Consider the following 22,755-nt stretch of genomic DNA (forward strand, 5'->3'; position numbering starts at 1 on the left):
TTTGGAAAAAAATTATGCCTCATGAATTTCATATAAATTATTAAATATAAAAACAGTACTTAGAAGGGAACATTTTTATCTACTTCATTTCTGGATAAGGAATGATTTTCCCTTTTTTTGGTGCAAAAAAAGGTGATTTTATTAAAGCACGGGGACAGAACCTGTGGGCAGAAAGAGCTGCTGGGAATGATTTTTTAAGACGAAAACCATTTAAGAAGTCAAAGGAAAAATATAAAGACGAAAACCATTTAAGAAGTCAAAGGAAAAATATAAAAATTGAAAACTATTTTTGTATCAAAAGCATGATATATAAAATTTGAAGTCAAAAGAAAGACTGGAGAAAATATTTTCAGCAAATATGACAATGGGATAATATTTCTATTAAGTGAAGAAATCCTATCAATTTATAGAAAACTATGAAGATGACAATAAGCAGTAAAAGACATGAATAGAAAATACACATAAGGAAGAAAAGGGCAATAAATGCATGAAAAATGGACTGCCCAATAAATAAAAAATAAATAAAAATTTGAATTCTGTAATTATCAAATATTTAGAAATTAATATGATGATGTTGGTGAAGTTCTGGTGAGATAAGCTGTTTCGTATCCCTCTGGTGAATACTGACCAAACTCCCTGGATAAAAAGTTGTAAGATCTGTATCATATCTTCAAAGTGTTCATGCCTTTTCTCCCACAGTTTCACTTTTGCATGAATCTCATATACAGAAATAACAGAAAATGTTTACAAAATATTATGCAAAAATTGTAATCGACAACTATGAAAAACTGTGTAACCTAAATTACTACCAATAAAGAAATGGTGACATCATTTTTTAAAAAAATATTTTTATTTATTTTTGAGACAGAGAGAGACAGACCACAAGCAGGGAAGGGGCAGAGAGAGAGGGAGGCACAGAATCCGAAGCAGGCTCCAGGCTCTGAGAGCCTGACGCGGGGCTCAAACTCACAGACTGTGAGATCATGACCTGAGCTGAAGTCGGATGCTCAACCGACTGAGCCACCCAGGTGCCCCATGGTGACATCATTTATAGGACTTTTATGGGACTAAATATTATGCCATTTATTAAAAATCTCTTTTAATGACATGGAAAAATGTTAATTAAGAAGAAAAGAGGACACAAAAGCAAATATATGTATTTGTGGCTTCAAATGTAAATAAAACTGGATATTTACATGTCATATATGAGTGACAGGATTAATATATATAGGTGTGCTGTACAATATAGTAGCTATTGGCCACATATGGCTATTAATTACCTACAATTTTGTTTCTCTGTCACACTAGCTACATTTCAGGTCCATAATAATCATATACAGTATTGCAGTGTAGACAGAACATTTTCAGCATCACAGAAAGTTCTGTTGGGCGGCACTATTTTAGAACATGTAAAATACTCAACTCCATGATAAAAAGACAACCCAGTAGAAATATAACATGGTATATGAACATGCAATTCATACAAGATGAAAAATAATAACTGCAAATAGTATTGGTATTCATGGCACCCCTCCTGACTGACCATAACATGGGGTCAACAAATATTTTGGATACCATTCCTGCCAAGAAACATGTGAAAAGTGCTCAAGTTAATCAGAGAAGTTTTCATCGGGGAAATGCAAATTAAAACCATAACAAATGGTCATGTCACTATTTTTTGAATAACAATAGTCAAAAGTCTGAAAATAAGTGTTGTCAGACATGTGGAGCAAAGGAACGCTCGTGAACAAGAGAGGGGACAATCACTAGTCAAGCTGAAGGTGCCGTATGACTGTATTCCTAGAGAAACCTTCACACGGTGCACAAGCAGGCACATTGCGGTATTGTTTGTAATCTCAGAATGCTGGAAAACAAATGGCCATAATGATACAGTGGGAGAATAAATGTTAATATATATATACAAGGTAATACTATACTGCTTTGGAAATGAATGAACTATAGCTACAAGAATTCAATTAGATTCATCTCAAAAACCTAAAGTTGAGTGAAGAAAACGTATTGAATGTAGAAGGATATATACCGTATTATACGAGTTTTAAAGCAATAGTATATGTTGCTTAAGAGTATGACATATGAGATAAATTTTTAGAGGTTTAAATAGGAATGATATAAACTAAATGAAGAGCATTATTTCTTGTGGGTAAGAAGGTAATAAGATTAGGAAAGGCTACAGAGACTGTTTTAATATTTCAAATTTGTAATGTCTCAATCTGGTTAGTACATGGCTACTTAATACTCTTTATCCACCCCCTTTTTGAGCTTTAAATAGTTCATACTATACAAGAAAACAAAATGAAAATAAGAAAAGTAAAACAAAAGGACAGGAGGAAGATGGTAAGAGTAATTATCAGCTTGTGGTATGAATTTTGATTATTTTACATTTTTATTCATAAATGTAGTGATTCAAATTTCAGAAATGTCTTAGAGAATGTTTCAGAATCCTTTCATCCTCTGGAATAAAACTAACAAAACCTACTCTCAAGCTTTGTCCTGATCAAAGAAAGCCTTTCTTTTCCTGTGAATCTTCTAGTGTGCACCAAATTTTGTTTTAACTAGCTCTAGTAATGAAGTTGCCATTATTTCTTAGGGAGCCAGCCCCTTTGATTTTTTTCATTTCAACCAGGAAGTCTCTCTGAGCCTGAATTTCCTTCTCCTTAACATCGACCATTCATGGCCATTTAACAACTTTGTACCAAGATAAATAACAAATCCTCCCTCCTTGGTATATGCTTTGCAAATATTTACAGACTGTTATCATGCTCTCTTTTGGTCATCACTTAGCCAAACTGTGCTGCTTAAATCCTTTAATCTTTCCTCATAAATCAGACCCTCTTGCCTTCTAATCATATGGTTTCTTTTCTGCAGGTTTCTTCTTGTTTTCTTTTGGAAATAAGACTTAATAGTTTACCCAAGAGTACTGAAGTCATTGGTTGAGGGGAACACCCCCCCCCCCCCACACACACACACCTCCCAGACCTCTGTAACTGGCCTATGACGGGCACCAGTTTTGGTGCAATTAAAATAGCAAACATATTAGTGTAATTAAAATGATCGTGTTTTACTTTTTTTCCCAGATTACCAATTGTTTCTTTCTTTTTGTGCTACATGTTTTGGACTGCACATTATTTGATTTATACCAACTTTGCACACCATTGTTAACATATCCAACAAATTTAATTTTTAAAGTTTTTCTTTCGGCACTTTTGCCTCCTGTTGATTCCAAATGTTGCTGGCGTCTATTACACAAAACTACTATTTATCAAGATGAGAGTTTTAAACAAGTATTTAAATATAATAGATATACTTTGTTCCTTAATATGTGTTTCCTTAGCACTCTAACATTTAAAAAAATTTTTTTCATGGTTATTTATTTTTGAGACAGAGAAGAGACAGAGCATGAACAGGGGAGGGTCAGAGAGAGAGGGAGACACAGAATCCGAAACAGGCTCCAGGCTTTGAGCTGTCAGCCCAGAGCCCGACGCAGGGCTCGAACTCACGGACCATGAGATCATGACCTGAGCCGAAGTCAGACGCCCAACCGACTGAGCCACCCAGGCGCCCTTCTAACATTCTTTTTATTTGGAAATGTATTGTTCGTAACACACACATACACATTTTATTTTATTTTTTTATTAAAAATTTTTTTAATGTTTATTTATCATTGAGAGAGACAGAGTGTGAGTTGGGGAGGGGGAGAGAGAGAGGGAGACACAGAATCTGAAGCAGGCTCCAGGCTCTGAGCTGTCAGCACAAGCCCAACGCGAGTCTCGAAATCATGAACTGCGAGATCATGACCAGAGCCAAAGTCGGATGCTCAATGAACTGAGCCACCCAGGTGCACCCATGCATTTAAAAAATAACCTAAGATAAAAATTCAAGATCTACCCCACAGCTTAATGGAGAGAAGTCCTCTCTGTGCCCCCATCCCAATCACCTACCAAAAGATACTGCTGTCCAAAATTTGGTATTAATCACTACTGTGTTTTTCCTTAAAGTTGATCACTTATGAATATATACCTAAACAATGTGGTTATGGCTACACAACAATATGAATATACTTAATACCACTGAACCATATACTTCAAAATGATGAATAATTCTATGTATTGTTTTATTACCCTATTTATTATTGCCAGTGTATTGTTCATTATGTGCCCTACATAGAATGGATTCGTTTTTTTTGTAGACCTTCTGGTTTCATCCAGCATTAGATTTTGTGATTGATCAATGTTGATGTATAGGTAGCTTTAATACCCTTATTTGTGCTGCTGTGTAATATTCCACTGTGAAAATATCACAGTGCATTTATTTATTCCATTGTTGGTGTACTTTTTTCTTTTCTTTTCTTTTTAAATATAATTTATTGTCAAATTGGCTAACATACAGCATGTAAAGGGTGCTCTTGGTTTTGGGGGTAGATTCCCATGGTTTATCACTTATATACAACACCCAGTGCTCATCTCAACAGGGGTGGACTTTTTTTTCTGAAAAACTAGTGCATGAACATCCTCCAGGCACACATGTGCAGAAATGGAATTCCAGGTTCTAGGATACGCTCATGTCTAACTTTACTAGTTAAGATGAAGTTGTTTTCCTAAATGGTTATATCAATTTATATCTGCCCAACTATGTGTGAGCATTCCTTTTGTTCCACATTCTCACTGATACGTGGCATTGAATGACATTTTAGTTCTTGCCAATCCAATGGATGCAAAACGGCACCTGTGATTTTCATTTGAAAATTGCTTTGAATAACTGCATCAAAAATATAAGGTTGCATTTTTTAGGGTTTTTATTGGCCAGTTCTCTTCTTTGAAATATTTCCCTAATGATTAGCAATATTGAGTATCATTTCATGTCCTTGTTGACTAATGTATATCTTCTTCAGAGAAATGTCTGTCCACATCCTTTGTCCATTTTTGAAGCAGGTTGTTTGTTTTGTTGTTGTTAAGTTTTACAAGTTCTCCATATGTCCTGGATATTAATCCCTTATCAGATATATGATATGGGAATATCTTCTCCCATTCCATTGATTATCTTTTTACTCTGTTGGCAGTGTTCTTTGATGCACAGAAGTTTTTAATTTTTAGCAAGTCCAATTTGTCTGTTTTTGTTTTTGTTCTCATATCTAAGAAATCATTGCCAAATCTAAAGTTATGATGATTTTTCCCTATCTTTTCTTCTGAGAATTGCATAGTTTAGGTCTTATATTTTGAATATCTGATTCATTTTGAATTAATTTGTTACATGGTATTTGGTAAAGGCTTATCTTCATTCTTTCACCTGTGGATATCCAATTTTTCCAGCACCATTTGTTGAAAAGACTGCCCTTTCCCCATCGAACGCTATTGGTACCTTTGTCAAAAATCATGTGGCAGTTTTTGTGAGGGTTTACTTCTGAGTGTTCTGTTCTGTTCCACTGTATGTTTGTCCTTGTGTCAACACTACTCTCTTTTGATTATTGTAGCTTTTTAGTAAGTTTTAAAATCAGGAATTGTGACTTCTCCAACTTAGTTTTTATTTCAAGATTGTTTTTACTATTTGGGGTTCCTGAGAGTCCATATGAATTTTAGGATGGATTTTTCTATTTCTGCAAAAACAATCATTAAGATTTTGCATTGAATCTGTGGGTTGTTTTGGGTACTATTGACATCTTAACAGTAAGTTTTCCAAGTAATGAACATAGGATGTCTTTCCTTTATGCTTTAATTTCTTTGAGCATTATTTTATAATTTTCATTATATGAGTCTTTTACCTCCTGGGTTAAGTTAATTCCCATGTATTTTATTCTTTTTAATGCTATTGTAAGTAAAATTGTTTTCTTAATTCTTTTCATATTGTTCATTTTTATGAAAATACAACTGAGTTTTTCATGCTGACTGTATCCTGTTACTGTGCTAAATTCACTTATTTCTAACAGGGTTTTTTTGTGTTTGTGCAATCTCTATGGATTCCTACATATAAGATTGTATCATCTGCAAACAGATAATTTTACTTCTTTCTTCCCAATTTGGATGCATTTTTGTTCTGGCTAGGACTTCCAGTACTATGTTGAAAAGAAGCAGTGAAATGGGCATTCTTGCCTTGTTCCTGCTCTTAAGGGAAATACTTTTGGTCTTTCACTATTGAATATGATGTTTGCTGTGGGTTTTTGATGTGACTCTTATTATGTTGAGGTAAATTCCTTGTTAAGTATTATTTTGTCAAATGCATCAATTGAAATAATCATGTGTTTTCCTCTCTTTATTCTGTTAAGGTGGTCTATTACACTGATTGATTTTTGCATCCAAGGACTAAATCTCACTTGGTCATGGTGTATAATCTTTCTAACATGTTGCTGAGTTCACTTTATTAGTATTTTCCTGAGGATTTATGCATGAATGTTCATAAGGTATATTGGCCTGTTTTGTTTTTTTTCCCCTTGTAGTGTTTTTGTCTGACTTTGGTATCAAAATAATGTTGGCCTCATAAAATGAGTTAGAAAGTGTTCCCTCCTCCTCAATTTTTGGGAAAACTTCAAGAAAGTATGGTGTTAATTCTTCTTTATATGTTTGGTACAATTTACTAGTGAAACCATAGGATCAGAGCCTTTCTTTGTCAGATTTGTGATTACTAATTCAATTTCCTTGGTTATAGACTGATTCAGATACTGTATTCTCTTTCTTTGTGATTCAATCTTGGTAGAATTTGTGTTTCTAGGAATTTATCCATTTCATCTAGGTTAAACAACTTGCTGATGTACATTTGTTCATGTATTCTCTTAAAATCCTTTCTCGGTAGACTCAGGAGTTTTTCCTTTTTTTATTTTAATCATTTGAGTCTTCTCTATTCTTTCTTTTCAGTCAGTCTACCTATGAATTTGTCAATTTTGACCTTTTTAAAGAACTAACCTTTGGTTTCATTGATTTTCTTTATTGTTTGTCTATTCTCTATTTCATTTTATCTCTGTTCTCATCTTTATTATTTCCTTTCTTCTGCCCACCTTGGGTTTAGTTTGTTCTTTTCCTAGTTCCTGAAGTTGTTTACTTAGATTGTTGATTTGAGATTTTTTAATGTAGGCATTTATAGCTATAAATTTCCTTGGCACCACTTTCACTGCATCCTGTAATTTTGATGTAGTATGTTTCCATTTTCATTCATTTCTAAGAATTTTCTAATTTCCCTTATAATTTCTCCTTTGATCTACTGGAGTGCCTGGGTGGCTCAGTCAGTGAAGTGTCTGACTCTTGATCTCAGTTCTGGTCATGATCTTACGGTTTGTGAGATTGAGCCTCATGTCAGGCTCTGTGCTGACATTAGAGACTGCTTAGGATTCTCACTCTCTCAAAATAAATAAACTTTCAAAAAAGAGTATGTTTAATTTCCACAAATTTGTGAATTTTCCTAGTTTTCCTTCTGCTTTGATTTCTAACCTCATGCCATTTTGGCCAGATAAAATATTTTGTTTTATATCTATCTCTTTAAATCCATTGAGACTCAATTTGTGGCCTCACATATGGTGTAACCTCGAAAATGTTCTATGTGCACTTGTGAAAAATGTGTATTCTGTTGTTAGGTAGTGAATATTTTAATTCCCTGCTCATTTGCTTTGGTCTATATTATGCAACTAATTTCTTTTTGGCTACCATGGGGATTACATTTATCATCCCAAAGTTATAGCATTCTAACTTGAATTTATACCAGCTTAACTTCAATAATATACATAACATTGCTCCTTTCAAGTTTGGTCCTTACCTCTTTCAGTTATTGATGTTACAGAATTACATCTTTATAAATTGTGTGTCCAAAATACATATACTAATAGTTGTTTTTTTAATAATGCATTAGTCTTTAAATCATGTAGAAAAGAAAATGTGGAGTTACAAACCAAAGTTACAATAATACTAGCTTTTAGACTAATTGTTTTTTTTTTAAAAGAGACATAGTGGTCTCTTAAATCATGTAGAAAACAGAGTGGAGTTACAGCTATTGCTATAATAATACCAGGTTTTATAATTGCCCATGTGTTTACCTTTATTGGGATCATTATTTCTTCATATGACTCCAGGTTATTGTCTAGTGTCCTTTCATTTTAACCCACAAGACCGTCTTTAATATTTCTTGCAAAACAGGTCAAATAGTAATGAACTTGCTATTTACTATTAAGTATGATATTTGCTGTGGATTTTTGATAGATTATTTTCATATTTTTTATTTTTTGATATTTTGATAGATTATTGAATGATTAGGGAATTTTTTTTCTGTTTCTAGCATAGACAGAGAGGGAGAAAGAGAAGTGAATGGTGGCTGGATTTTTTTTTTAATGTTTTTATTTCTTTTTGAGACAGAGAGAGACAGAGAATGAGCAGGGGAGGGGCAGAGAGGAGACAGAGAATCCGAAGCAGGCTCCAGGCTCTGAGCTGTCAGCACAGAGCCGGACGGGGGGCTCAAACTCACGGACTGTGAGATCATGACCTGAGCTGAAGTCGGACGCTTAACTGACTGAGCCACCCAGGTGCCCCAATGGTGGCTGAATTTTTAACAAATACTTTTTTTGGATCAATTGAGATGATTACATATGGTATGCTACCCCCCACCCCGCCTTTTCTTCTGTCAATGTAGTGTGTTTAAGCTTGACTTGGTTATTATCATTCTTATTGACTGTTGGATTTGGTTTGCAAGTATTTTATTTGGTACTGTTTCAAGTATGATAATAACCAGTATTGGCCTATGACTTTTCTTTCTTTTTCTGTCCTTGTCCAGTTTTGGCATAAAAGTTTTCAAATGAATTGGAAAGAGGTTCTTCTTTTCCACTGTCTGAAAAAAAAAATCTTTTAAGTTTGAAATATCTGCTTTCTGAATGCTTGATAAAATTCACCTATTAAATCTTCTGAGCCTGTTTTTTTTCCCCTTGTGGAAAGATTTTTGATTATTAATTATATTTGTCAATGGAAATGAGACTATTCTCATATTCCTAACTTAGATTTAATACAACACATGTATTGCCATTGTTTGGTTTCTGTTTCTCTATCTCTCTTTTCCAATCTCACCGAATTACATTTTGGGATGAATAAACATGATTTTCCACCCATGAGAAAAGGCATAAGAAAACAATGTAAACTTTCCTAAAATTAGAATTTAAGTGCATTTTTGTTATGTTTATCTATCAAATGTTAGTTTCATATTCTTTGCCAATTATTTTTTCCCCCTTTTAAGATTAAATTCTTTACTTCTCACATCCTATTATTTTCCCAATTTATTGACAATGCCACTATTTGACTGTACAATGATGATTCATGCTCATATATGACAAATCCAAGCATCAAAAATATTTGAAATATATCTTGAATTCTTAAGACTGATTAAATAGAGTGGATTGGGATTAACTGTGCTAATATATCAGTTCATGATAGTTAATCATTTATATAGTAGTTCTTTATTAATTTCTTAAGAATTAGGGGCGCCTGGGTGGCTCAGTCAGTTAAGTGTCCAACTCTTGGTTTTGGCTCAGGTCATGATCTCATCGTTCATGAGTTCAAGCCCTGCATAGGGCTCTGTACTGACAGCATGGAGCCTGCTCGGCATTCTCTCTCTCCCCCTCTCTCTCTACCCTTCCCCTGTTCCCTTGCACTCTCTCTCAAAATAAATAAATAAACTTAAAATTTTTTTTTAATTCTTAAGAATTATTTAATCAGAATAATTCTTTTCTATCCATACTTGAAAATAAAGCATAACAAGGGTGAAAACTAAAACCTAATCTGAAAGAAATAGATTTCTACTGCACTTTTAATAAAAAATTTTTGAAAGCTGATATCAAATCCGTCAATGAGAAATCAATGTTCTTAAAATACCTGCTTTGAGGACTGAAAGTCCTCCCAACTTCTTAGTGATTTAACATGTAAGTCTGTAATAGTCTACAAATGTTGGGAATGATAATTCAGGGTAGGAACCTAACCTGTATAAGCAATAAATCTTCAATATGACAGAGACAAACAAAGAAATACAAAAGCTGTAGAAGAAAATATAGGAAAACTATGGGAAAGAATGAAATTTTGTCCTTGCCAGGAATACTTTCCTTCCTATTCTATAGTCACAATTTCATTCTTTGCCTAAACTTTTTATTACGATCCATTTTGCTAAAACTTTGTTTGAGGGGCAGGAACAACTAGTTATGACCTGGGAGACGGATTTGCTGAGGCTCTGGTTCCATCACAAATATGCATTCTCTCTTTCTGTGTGGATTTTTTGTAAGTACATCAACCCTGTGGCATTATATATTATTTGTTTTTTGTCACTTTTTCTAATTTCTGAAGACTACTAGAAGTGTGCTATTCTCCAAGGGATCAAAAGAAGAACACATATGTAAATTCAGGGTGGGGTAAGGTTGAGATGAGAAAGTCCAGAGTACCAATTTGGGAATGAGAAGACTTAAGCTCCACTCCCAAGCTATCACTAATTATTTCTGAAACTAAACAAATTAGTTAACTTCTTATCATCTTGTTTACACAATCCATAAATGGATTTGGTAATTCTTGATCCTCGTAGAGTTCAAATTCAACAGTTCTAAAAGTAGGTCTTTCAAAACTTATGCCATTAACAAATGTGAACTAAAATTAAATTTCTAAAAGTTGTATAAACTGACAAATGTTCAAAACTAAAATCCAAAATAATAGGGAAAATATCCTGACTATGAAATTATTTATGATTTGGAAACAACGATTCTGCTGACAGCTCTTTTTTTGTTCAATTGAATGATCTGAACAGTTTACCAAAATCTCTTAATTTGTCATCATTTGCAGGATGAAGAAGAATGATATTTTATGGGTTTCTATTTTATTAGAATGGTATTTCAGAGCCAAATAGTTAATAATGATTTATTTCTTTTCATTTTTCTAAATTATAGGGTGGCTTCACTCGTAAATACTCACTAAGTTCAAAAACTGGAACACTTCTTCCAGAATTCCCCAGTGCTCAACACCTTGTGTACCAGGGATGCATTTCTAAAGAAAAGGTATCAATTAAAGATACTTCTTTATTGATTTTCTGATATGTTGGTTCCCTATCGCCATTTGCTGGGAATCTCATGGCATTTGCAGGAAGCAGTCAGAAATCTGCATAATCAAACATAATTGACTGATTTATAGGAGGGACAAATGTTTACTAACATTGATTAAACACTTTCCAATTAATTATTTACCATCTCCATGATAGTATGTAGTCAGAAGTTGGCAAAATAAACCTCAAAATACTAAAGATTATTTTTTATCTAAAACTCAATATCAAGGAAGAAAATATGAGAATGTGTCTCTCACATGCAGTTTAATTATAAGCTTTATGTTTTTGATTAGCTTCATATAATTTCAGCAGTCATCAGGCACTTGTCTAGGACAATTTGTTCCTAGCACTGAGGGGGCAATATCTAGATGAATGACAAGGACTATACTAGAAGTTGACAAAGCTTCCTTTCCATTCTAAAATTCTGTGTTCCGTTATAGTTGCAATTTTTTTGAAAGTTAAGGAAGAAACAGTTTCATAGGATTCAGTTTATAAATAATCCTTAATGTGACTTTTCAATGCTTATGTAGTAAAATCTAAGAGTAAATCCTCCTCTATTTCTGAACTTCTAAAGTCATTTGCTGAGTTCCTACTGGCTGACTAACGGCAGCATCCATTATTAAATCAGGGCATAATGATTTCTGCATTTTTTTTCAACCAAAGTTCATTTCTTATTAACATTTAAGGAAAATATCTTTTGTTTTAATTTTTTTAACATTTATTTATTTTTGAGAGAGAGACACACACACACAGAGTGTGAGCTGGGGGAGGAGGTGGGCAGAGAGAGAGGGAGACCCAGAATGTGAAGCAGACTCCAGGCTCTGAGCTGTCAGCACAGAACCCAACGTGGGATTCGAAATCACGAGCAGTGAGATCATGACCCGAGCTGAAGTCAGATGCTCAACTGACTGAGCCACCTAGGCGCCCCAAGGAAAATATCTTTAACAGTATGTTAAGTCAGTTCGTATTCTTGAGGTACAAAGACAGAGGAATGTGATTAACTAATGTCCAGCTGACTTAGTAGTGGGTTTGTGTAGAAACTGGAAATAAAAATAATGCATTGATAAAAAGATCTATTGACAGATAAGTAGAATTGCACAGTCACTTCCAGGATTTATTCTGATGACCTACTATTCCTGTTAAGAATAGGCAAAATATTGAAGATAATTCTCAGATGCTGATTCCAAGCAGGTCCCCTGAAGTATGTCCACTTTCTACCATTCTCCTCTCCCATCGTATTTCTTGAGATTATCACATCATTTTTTTTTAATCTTGTAAGGTGTGATATTATAACTTTAGACTTGGATGCCTCATGTGGCAGTCTGTGGAGAAACCTGTGGAAATCAGTGGGACTCCAGGGAACATGGTTCTTTGGAGGAGAGTATTGTTGGGTCCCTTTGTGGAAAGAATTGCTTACATGTAAGCATATCATGAAGATGTTTGCTGTGTAAGTAAATCTACCTGGTGAAAGAGAGGGGAATGGAGAGGGCAACAAAGAAAAAAAAAAAAAGAAATGAGAGCATGTTTCAATAGTTAATTTCAATTTCTCTGCTAGCTTCCAAGGAATTCCTTACCTGTCAACTTGAAACCCTGGTCTGTAGATCATTTCTTACTCAGGTATCAGGATGCTTAAATAACCCCTGGTTTCTAAGTTCATTCCCAGTGGTCCTCATCATGAGCACTAGGGACTGACATCCTCTTTGTCCCTCGAAAACAGTTGGATGCTGCTTTTCACCTTCTTAGCCAGTATCCCAGTTCCCCAAGTAACTTGTCAGTTTCTAGAAAGAAGGGTGGGGCTGAAGCTAAGCACTTTAAGCACCTGCTTTCTTGAGACAGAAAGGATGGGACTTCCCAGTGAAAAGTTGATCCCAGTGAGGTGGGGGTTGGCCAAAGCTGAGGGACCACTTTCTGCCTCATCATGGTGTCACTCAAGGCAGTTACCACCCTCACCACATACTAACTTTACTGGAGATAAGCCTTACCTCTGCTCCTGCCCTCTATAAGGTGGTGTGTTATTCTCAGAAAACTGAGCAAAATTATGTTTGTAAATAATGCAATGCTACAATAAAAATTTACATAGTCCGAAGACTATGTGAATATTAAATAAGCAAATGTAGTACCAATAGTAAGATTAAAAACTTTAACTGATTTGTGTACAAAAGAATACATTTGAACACATAAGTGGAAATACTTGTGAAGAAAGAAGCTTATTTATATTTTAGGAATCAAAGCTTATTTATATTTCAGGGATCAAAGGGTTAATTTTTTTTCAATATATGAAATTTATTGTCAAATTGGTTTCCATACAACACCCAGTGCTCATCCCAAAAGGTGCCCTCCTCAATACCCATCACGCACGCTCCCCTCCCTCCCTCCCCCCATCAACCCTCAGTTTGTTCTCAGTTTTTAAGAGTCTCTTATGCTTTGGCTCTCTCCCACTCTAACCTCTTTTTTTTTTCCTTCCCCTCCCCCATGGGTTTTTGTTAAGTTTCTCAGGATCCACATCAGAGTGAAAACATATGGTATCTGTCTTTCTCTGTATGGCTTATTTCACTTAGCATCACACTCTCCAGTTCCATCCACGTTGTTACAAAGGGCCATATTTCATTCTTTCTCATTGCCACGTAGTACTCCATTGTGTATATAAACCACAATTTCTTTATCCATCCATCAGTTGATGGACATTTAGGCTCTTTCCATAATTTGGCTATTGTTGAGAGTGCTGCTATAAACATTGGGGTACAAGTGCCCCTATGCATCAGTACTCCTGTATCCCTTGGGTAAATTCCTAGCAGTGCTACTGCTGGGTCATAGGGTAGGTCTATTTTTAATTTTTTGAGGAACCTCCACACTGTTTTTCAAAGGGTTAATTTTTGACAACAGTTGTGAATTCCTTTCTGTATTTCATACTGTCCTTATCCTTCTTTTTAAAAATATGTCCTGGAAACCTATTTAAAGATGTAATATCATTGACTAAAATATGAACCATGTCTCAATTGCATTAATGGTGACATATTCTGCTAGAGGTGTCCTGTAATCAGCATACCTCCTTGCAGGGATATTGGTAATTTGCATGTCATCATTTTACAGCTTTGAGCTGAATAACAAAGATGTGTGCTGTCACTAGGCTGTAGGGATAAATATTGGAGACTGGAGGGTTACAGTGGGATACCCCCATTGCCATCACCACCCTAGATACTGTTGGGATAAAAGTAAATCTAATGGTCAGTCTCTCAGCATGTATTATGGGTTATTCCAACCACTTTGCATGTGTTCATTTGTTTAGTCCTCATAACAACCCTATTGGAAATGTACTGTTATTATCATCTCTATTTTCCAAATGAGAAATTTAAAACACACAAATGTTAAGTAGCTTGCTCGACATCATACAGCTAGTAAGTGGCAGGTTAGAGCTAGTATTCAAATCCAGGTAAAAACTCACACCTGTAACCTCTAAGCCATGTTCTTGTTCACACAGACTACACAACCAGTAACAGGTAGTGATATTTCTAGCTTGTAAAATACGGATATTTGACTATTATTAATCTATTAAAATATTATCTAGTTCTAATCCATTACAGATTTTAGAATACATTTAACATGTTTTAACTATGCAATCCAAATATCTGTGGTAACATGGAAGCAGAGACTTTTCAGAATGGGCATTAACTATTCAAATATTTTTTGGGTAAATTTATGAGGCATTCGATATTACTAATTTCGAGTAATATTTAGTGAGATCTTACTGTGTACCAGGCACTCTTCTATCTGCCTGATATTTTATTTAATCTTTTTAATACCGTGTGGGTAATATGTTATTACTATCCTACTTAAAGAGAAAAAGCTTAGGTTTCAGAGACAAAACAACCTGTGCAAAGTAGTGCTGTTGAACTGGGCACTCAGTTTAACCAATTCCAGACCCCAAACTGGAAACCGCTATGCCACACTGCCCACCACCCACTTAATAAAACGCTGTGTGGACACTTGATGTATTTTACCATTTTGTGTGTATTTCTGCAGTCAGAGGTAGTTCTCTTCTTAGGTAGAAAAACACAATGTTGCTTTGGCCCAAAGCTCCTTGCTCAATCAGCTTTTCATTGTTCCTATGATACTATACGGTAATTGTCTATTTGCTTGCCTTTCTCCCTTCACAAGGCATTAAGTTCCTGGAAATAAGAACTGTACGTTTGTTTTTGATTCCTTGACATTGAGCACAATGCCTGGTCCATAATAGGAGCTTAAAAAATGCATGCTGGACAAACGAATGCATAAACAAATGAAGGCAGTATTGAAAGGATTCTTTGGTTAAGCGTTTTCTTCCTTGAAATAGGTTGATACCCTCATAATGATGTATAAAACTCACTGCCAGTGCATCCTGGACAATGCAATTAATGGAAACTTTGAAGAGGTAAGGACGACAAAGAATGCTTTGCTGATCATATTGTGTATACTTTCTTGTCTTGTTCTTTATGAGTTCATGTAAAGGAAGAATCTTAATGTTTATACTTTTTGCTTTATAACTAGATCCAGCATTTCTTATTACACTTTTGGCAAGGAATGCCTGATCATCTTCTTCCCCTGCTTGAAAACCCTGTTATCATTGACATTTTCTGTGTTTGTGACTCAATTCTTTATAAGGTAAGCTCTTTGGGGTGTCTTAAACACAAACCGCATGTTTTCTTTATAAGTATTCTATCTAAATTTTTGCATTGTATGTTCAATAAATTTGTTATTTCTGGCTGGAGAGACAGTATTATTTTTTTCTGATGAGAAACCAGTATTTAATAGTGCATGTGTTATGGTTAAATTTACATTGAAATAAAATCAATCTGTTTACAGTTAATGATTCAAAATATGACATGCTCACTAATACATTAAATTTTGTTAATTTTTATTACCTGTTTAAGGTGTTTTCAGAGTGAATAATATGATGGCTTTTTTACCGTCTGTTTCTGGGGGAAAAGCAGAGTTAAACACTCTTATGGGATTAACAACTTAAAAATATTGGAAATCTCTAGGTTTAATGCATTAATATTCATTTCTGTTCTAAAACCAAATAAGAGTATTCAGATGTCTACAGAAAGATCATGAAGACATTACAAACAAAGATGAACTGGTTGGCCTTCTAGCCAAACATTTATCTGGGAAGAGGGAGAATCTAATTCCCTGACAGTCAGTTCCTTAGTTAGAGCAACAGCAAGGTCGAGGCTGAGAGAGAAAACTGTGTTACAATCTGGGTACTTTAAAGTGAGTTTGGCTGCACTTACCTGTTCAATTGTCAGAAGGAAAACAAAACCTTTCCTTTCAAAACATAATCTGAGTTTGCAAGAAAACCCAAACTGGAACCCTGTTAAGCATTTAGAAAATAAAATCGTCCTAAATTGGTTGCTACTATTAGGTTCTCAGCAGAAGCTAGATGAACTCAGACTGGAAGCAACTTTGCACACCAAGAAGTGGTAGGTAGTCTTGAGCCAGAATGGGAGAGCCCATATTTTCATCCTCTGTTAAGTTCTCCCTATCACAGGATAAGAGGATGGAGCAAGTGCAGTATATTCTCTGCCTTTAGTTCAAATTCACGTTGAAGAGGGACAAAGGAGAGTGAGGATTGTCTCATTTTTCTGGGTTGCATATGAGTATCATTATTTAGAGGGAAAAGGTTTAGTTTGCAGTAACTGATTGCAATGTTTAAGACTTGAAGAAGTAAGCAGAAAAGGGAAATAAGGTGGCTCCAAGAGAGGGTATAAGAAAAGCCCCCGGGTCTCATGCATACACACTTACCACCATCAAAGTAAAGCTCTTTGGAACACCATTCAGTACCTCCAAGAAATACTCTTTTAAAAAAATTTTTCTTTTACATTTATTAATTTTTGAGAGACAGAGAGAGACAGAGTGTGAGCAGGGGAGGGGCAGAGAGAGAGGGAGACACAGAATCAGAAGCAGGCTCCAGGCCCCAAGCTGTCAGCACAGAGCCTGACGTGGGGCTTGAACCCACAAACTGTTGAGATCATGACCTGAGCTGAAGTTGGTCGCTTAACCGACTGAGCCACCCAGGTGCCCCAAGAAATATTCTTAAAGCATATTCTTTCTTTTTTCTTTACAAATGGTCTGTTTTTTTTTTTTTTTTTTTTTTTCAGTTCAACACAAAAGTCCTGAGTTTAAGTACCTCTAAATGAATTGAGTTTTTTCTCCTCATAGTGGACCCAGGGAGACACAGTAAGCATTGTAAATAGAGCAATTTACAATTCTCATTGCAGAATGAGTTTCTGGAAGATCTTCATTCCTCTCAGGAGAGTGGTCAACTTTTAGTCCATAAAACAGTACATGATTACCAAGTCCAATTCTTGGTAACTAACATACTGGGCATATACAATATTGTCTTATACACATGGAATACATGTACATTTTTCTGGTAGGCTACATAGGCCTTTGAAGATTAGGGTTTACCCACATTTTGAAATATCTTCTCCTCTTGGTCCTTTTCCTCAGGCTGGACCACTCAGTTTATCAGTCAGCTTAATGGATCTGCATTGCTCATATCCTATTTTGTCCCCTCTTTCTTTATTCTAGTTTTTCTTGAGCTGGGATCAGTCAACACTATCTAAATTCTTCTTTCTACTAATTCTCAGGTCCTACCCACCTCATCCATGTTTAGGGCTCAGTCTAGCCCTTTCTTTCAGTATTCTTTTCTTTTTAATTTTTAATTTAAATTCAAGGTAGTTAACATACATTGTAGTATTGGTTTCAGGAATAGAACCCAGTGATTCATCACTTACATAGAACACCCAGTGCTCATCCCAACAAGTGCCCTTCTTAATGCCTATCACCCATTTAGCCCATCTCCCCCATCCACCACCCCTCCAGCAACCCTCAGTTTGTTCTCCATATTTAAGAGTCTCTTATGGTTTGCCTCCCTCTCTGTTTTTATCTTATTTTTCCTTCCCTTCTCCTATGTTCATCTGTTGTGGTTCTTAAATTCCACATATGAGTGAAATCATATGGTATTTGTCTTTTTCTGACTGACTTACTTTGCTTAGCAGAATACACTCTAGTTCCATCCACGTCGTTGCAAATGGCAAGATTCCATTTTTTTTGGTCACTGAGTAATACTCCACTGTATATAGATATATATCACATCTTCTTTATCCAGTTATCAGTCAATGGACATTTGGGCTCTTTCCATAATTTGGCTATTGTTGATAGTGCTGCTATAAACATTGGGGTGCATGTGCCCCTTCAAATCAGCATTTTTGTATCCTCTGGATAAATACCCAGTAGTGTGATTGCTGGGTCATAGGGTAGTTCTATTGTTAACTTTCTGAGGAGCCTCCATACTGTTTTCCAGAGTGGCTGCACAGTTTGCATTCCCATCAGCAGTGCAGAAGTGTTCCTCTTTGCCCACATCCCTGCCAACATCTTTTGTTTCCTAAGTTGTTAACTTTAGCCATTCTGACATGTGTGAAGTGGTATCTCATTGTGGTTTTAACTTGTATTTCTCTGATGATGAGTGATGTTGACCATCTTTTCATTATTCTTTGTGTTCTGATAATTAACTCTCTGGACCCAGGCTATTAGTGTTCCTAGGCTAACCTAGGATTGTAATGTTTCTAGATCCCCACCCCTCACCTTTCTTACACATGCACCTCACACATACATTCATTTTAGAGATAAAAGCATAACTTCCAGAAATGAGTTAGCATATTATTCTCTAGAAAGCTAGGAATGAAAAGTAATTGACAAATAAGTGTCTTTCTACAAAAATACTAAGTAAGGATTTATGTTAATTCTCTTTTGCTGTGATTAAGGTTCTTACAGATGTACTCATTCCTGCAACAATGCAAGAAATGCCTGAAAGGTAGGTTCAGTCAATAAAATGTGGTAGTTTCTTAATGTAGAATTTAACCCTATCCATTATATTAAAGGAAAACATTAAATAACAATTCGTTTGTTTATAAAGATTACTTTCCCGCTCCTGTCCCTTTGTATTAGTTAGAAGATGTGCCTCAATCCTTATACTCAAACTTCACTGAGCAAAATTGATAGAATAATCTTGAAATCCTTTTAATATGAGAAATGTCCAAGTGAAAAATAAATATTTAAGTGTACTGACCTTTGAAATACTGAGAAGTTCTTCAATAGAAACTGGCTACAGGAAAATAAATGGGGATAATTGATGGAAAATAAACCACAATAATAAAAATTATAAGAAAAATTATTTTATCTTTGTTATTAAAGATTACTTATTAACATTATTATTTATTATTATTGGCCTTAACTGCAAAATCATAAAGTGGCATAATGGAATTACCATCTTCTTTTAACAAAGGAATAAGATCTTAAATAGACTGTATTCCCCATCCTGGGAACATTATACCTTTTGATCCCTTTCATCCATATTGCCCCACCAGGACCCGCATCCCCTCTGGTAACTGATGACAGATGGTAACTGGACTATGGTGGTGATGAGCTCACAATGTACACAAATGTCAAATCACTATGTTGTACACATGGAACTAATATAATGTTGTTTGTCGATTATACTTCAATAAAAAAAAATCTGAAATTGAAATGGTACCTGAAGATTTTTCACAAAAACTTTCTGATGTGTGAACAATAAAAACTCAAAAATAAAAACGAAAATTTTTCTTTGTAAATAAAGTCTAATGAAAAAATGAAATTTATTTTAGTATTTGAGGCACAAATACACGTAGGATGGACGTAGTTGATGCTCAATATATACATGATGATTGACAAAACAAAGTTTATTTTTGATTTACTTTTTCCTGTAGATCGTTTTATTTATTTATATAATAGTATTGTACAGACCAATAGTTTCTTTTAATTATCAATATGTTATCTTTAAACATCTAATCTGATCTCTGAATTAAGTACACTTAACATTTCTGTGTCACAACAGAATGGTTGTGATTATTAGTTAATAGTAATTAACTATTATTAGGGGCAGGCATTATTAGTTAATAGTAATAATAGCTGACCTTTATTACTACAACATGGGCTTTGAGACTACATAAATTATTTTACTTAATTTTACAACTGCCTGAAGCAGAATATTTATGTATTTATCTCTTAAATATGCAAGTAGTTTATTGTAGAAAATGAAAAACATACATAAATGCATTAAAAAATACTCCTGATCTCTCTACATTAATGTCTTATGTTATTATCCCATAGACTGTTTTTTTTCTAAGAATACCTGTAAATATACACATTAATAAAATGGAACCATAGTATACATACTATAATTGCAGTATATAGTGAAAATGTTTCATATCAACAGATCTGGATCAACATTATTTTTTAAATTTTTCTTTTTTCAATTTTTTCTTTCTTTGTTTCTTTTTCAATTTTTTCTTTCTTTGTTTCTTTGTTTCTTTCTTTGTTTCTTTGTCTTTCTTTCTTTCTTTCTTTCTTTCTTTCTTTCTTTCTTTCTTTTTCTTTCTTTCTTTCTTAGAGAGAGAGAGCAGGGCGCCTGTGGCTCAGTCAGTTAAACATCAGCTTTGGTTCAGGTCATGATCTCACAGTCTGAGTTCAAGCCCCACGTCAGGCTCTGTGCTGACAGCTGGGAGCCTGGAGCCTGCTTTGGATTCTGTGTCTCCCTCTCTCTCTGCCCCTCCCACACTCACACTCTGTCTCTCTTTCTCAAGTAAAATTAAAAAAAAAAAAAAAAACATGAAAGAGAGAGAGAGAGAGATTGAGTGTGAGCAGGGGAGGGGCAGAAGGAGTAGGAGAGAGAGCATCTTAGGCAGGCTCCATGCCCAGCACAGAGCCCAGTGCTGGGCTTGATCTCCTAACTGCAAGATCATGACCTCAGCCGAAATCAGGAGTTGGACGCTTAACCAACTGAGCCACCCAGGCATCTCTCAACATTTTGTTTTTAAATGGCTGCATAGCATCTGAAAAATACTATACTTCATTTAACCAATTTCTTATCATTGAACAGTGGATTTTTTAAAAAACACAACTTGTTAGACTATTCCCCAGTGGCTGTTACAATCCCAAATCCACAAATGAGGAACCTGGCAGCAGAAAGAAGTTAATTTATTTGCCTAAAGTAAGTTAACTAATTAAAAAACAGAGTCAGGATTTTAAATTTTTTTTTTCAACGTTTATTTATTTTTGGGACAGAGAGAGACAGAGCATGAACGGGGAAGGGGCAGAGAGAGAGGGAGACACAGAATCGGAAACAGGCTCCAGGCTCTGAGCCATCAGCCCAGAGCCTGACGCGGGGCTCGAACTCACGGACCGCGAGATCGTGACCTGGCTGAAGTTGGACGCTTAACCGACTGCGCCACCCAGGCGCCCCAACAGAGTCAGGATTTTAATTGAGTGTCTGTTTAACTCCATTTTCTATTCTTTTTCCTGTATTATGTCACTGCTTGCCAATATGTAGCACCATCCCAAATATAAATTTAGATCTTTTTTGTTGAGGTAGAATGTGTAGATTATTGACTGATTTTAAAATTTTTGTGTTTCTGTATAAATGTTTGTGCACACACACAACCAACATTTGCAAGTTTCTATATAGGGTTCTATAGTACATTTTTGATCATGTATCCCACTATCCCACAGTCATATTTGGATTGTAAAAATATATTACTAGACACTAATAGTAAGTACCTGAAACGACATTATGATCCCTATGCAGTATCTCTCAAGAAGTCAAGATGTGCAAAATCAAGTGCATACTTACATTTACCCAGAAATATTTTATCAAAAATGACTGAACCATGAGTTAATATTAACAATAAGGTATTATTTGTTGATTACTCTCTGCATGCCACATTTGACCAGAGAAATCTCCATGAGTTATTTTATGTAGTCCTAGTAATAATCCTGTGACATAGATACTAATCGTGTTCCCATTCAATAGATGAAGCCAGAACTTGAGGACATTGAGTATTTTGACCAAGGGGGTAAATGGCAGACCTAGGCTGAATCCATCAGACTTCAAAGTCATGTTCTTGGAATCACAGAATAATAGCATACCTCCATTAAACTACATTTATTTAATGCATTTTGAACAATTTAGCATTTAATACATAAGTCTTTTTGTGTGTGTAGCTTATTAGCAGATATAAGAAATTTTGCTAAAAATTGGGAACAGTGGGTTGTTTCATCTTTGGAAAACTTGCCAGAAGCTCTAACTGACAAGAAGATACCCATCGTGCGAAGATTTGTATCTTCTCTCAAACGGCAAACATCTTTCTTACACCTTGCTCAGGTATGTTGGTGTCTGAGTCACCAGATTAAAAAAAAAAACCCTCTGGTAGCAAAGAGCAAGAAATTTTCAGAGATTGAAGACTAAGTAGACAGTTAAATGTAATGTGAGACCCCAGAGTGAATGCTAGAATAGAAAAACGACATTAGTGGGAAAACTGATGGAAATTTGAATTATGTCTGTAGTCTATCTACCAGTGTTATACCAATGTTAATTTCCTGACTTGGGCAATAAACAATGGTTAGATAAGGTGATAACAATAGGAGAAGGGGGATAGGGAGAATACGGAAATATTCTGCACTATCTTTCCTTCTTTTCTGTAAATTTAATATATTTCAAAATAAAAAGTAAAAAAATACAAAATTTCTGAGTGCAATGTAAAATGCAAAGTAGTTCTTTGCATTATGAATCCAGTTAATAAAAATTAAGGTTGTGGGGAATGAGCCCATGTAATATTTGATGTG

At 35.0% G+C, this 22,755-nt stretch overlaps 1 protein-coding gene across 1 annotated transcript in view; it reads left to right on the forward strand.

Annotated features, from left to right (window-relative positions):
- The window catches only part of RFX6 (regulatory factor X6), a 56,403-nt gene that overhangs the window by 21,255 nt on the left and 12,393 nt on the right, over positions 1-22,755 (forward strand). Inside the window, exons 7-11 of the mRNA XM_030314602.1 lie at positions 10,904-11,011; positions 15,386-15,463; positions 15,580-15,693; positions 18,858-18,907; positions 22,135-22,294. Coding sequence (XP_030170462.1) covers positions 10,904-11,011; positions 15,386-15,463; positions 15,580-15,693; positions 18,858-18,907; positions 22,135-22,294 — 510 coding nt within the window. The remainder of the gene's footprint in view (positions 1-10,903; positions 11,012-15,385; positions 15,464-15,579; positions 15,694-18,857; positions 18,908-22,134; positions 22,295-22,755) is intronic.

Source organism: Lynx canadensis, chromosome B2 (assembly GCF_007474595.2).
Source record: "Lynx canadensis isolate LIC74 chromosome B2, mLynCan4.pri.v2, whole genome shotgun sequence".
In the NCBI taxonomy this organism is placed as follows: Eukaryota; Metazoa; Chordata; class Mammalia; order Carnivora; family Felidae; genus Lynx; species Lynx canadensis.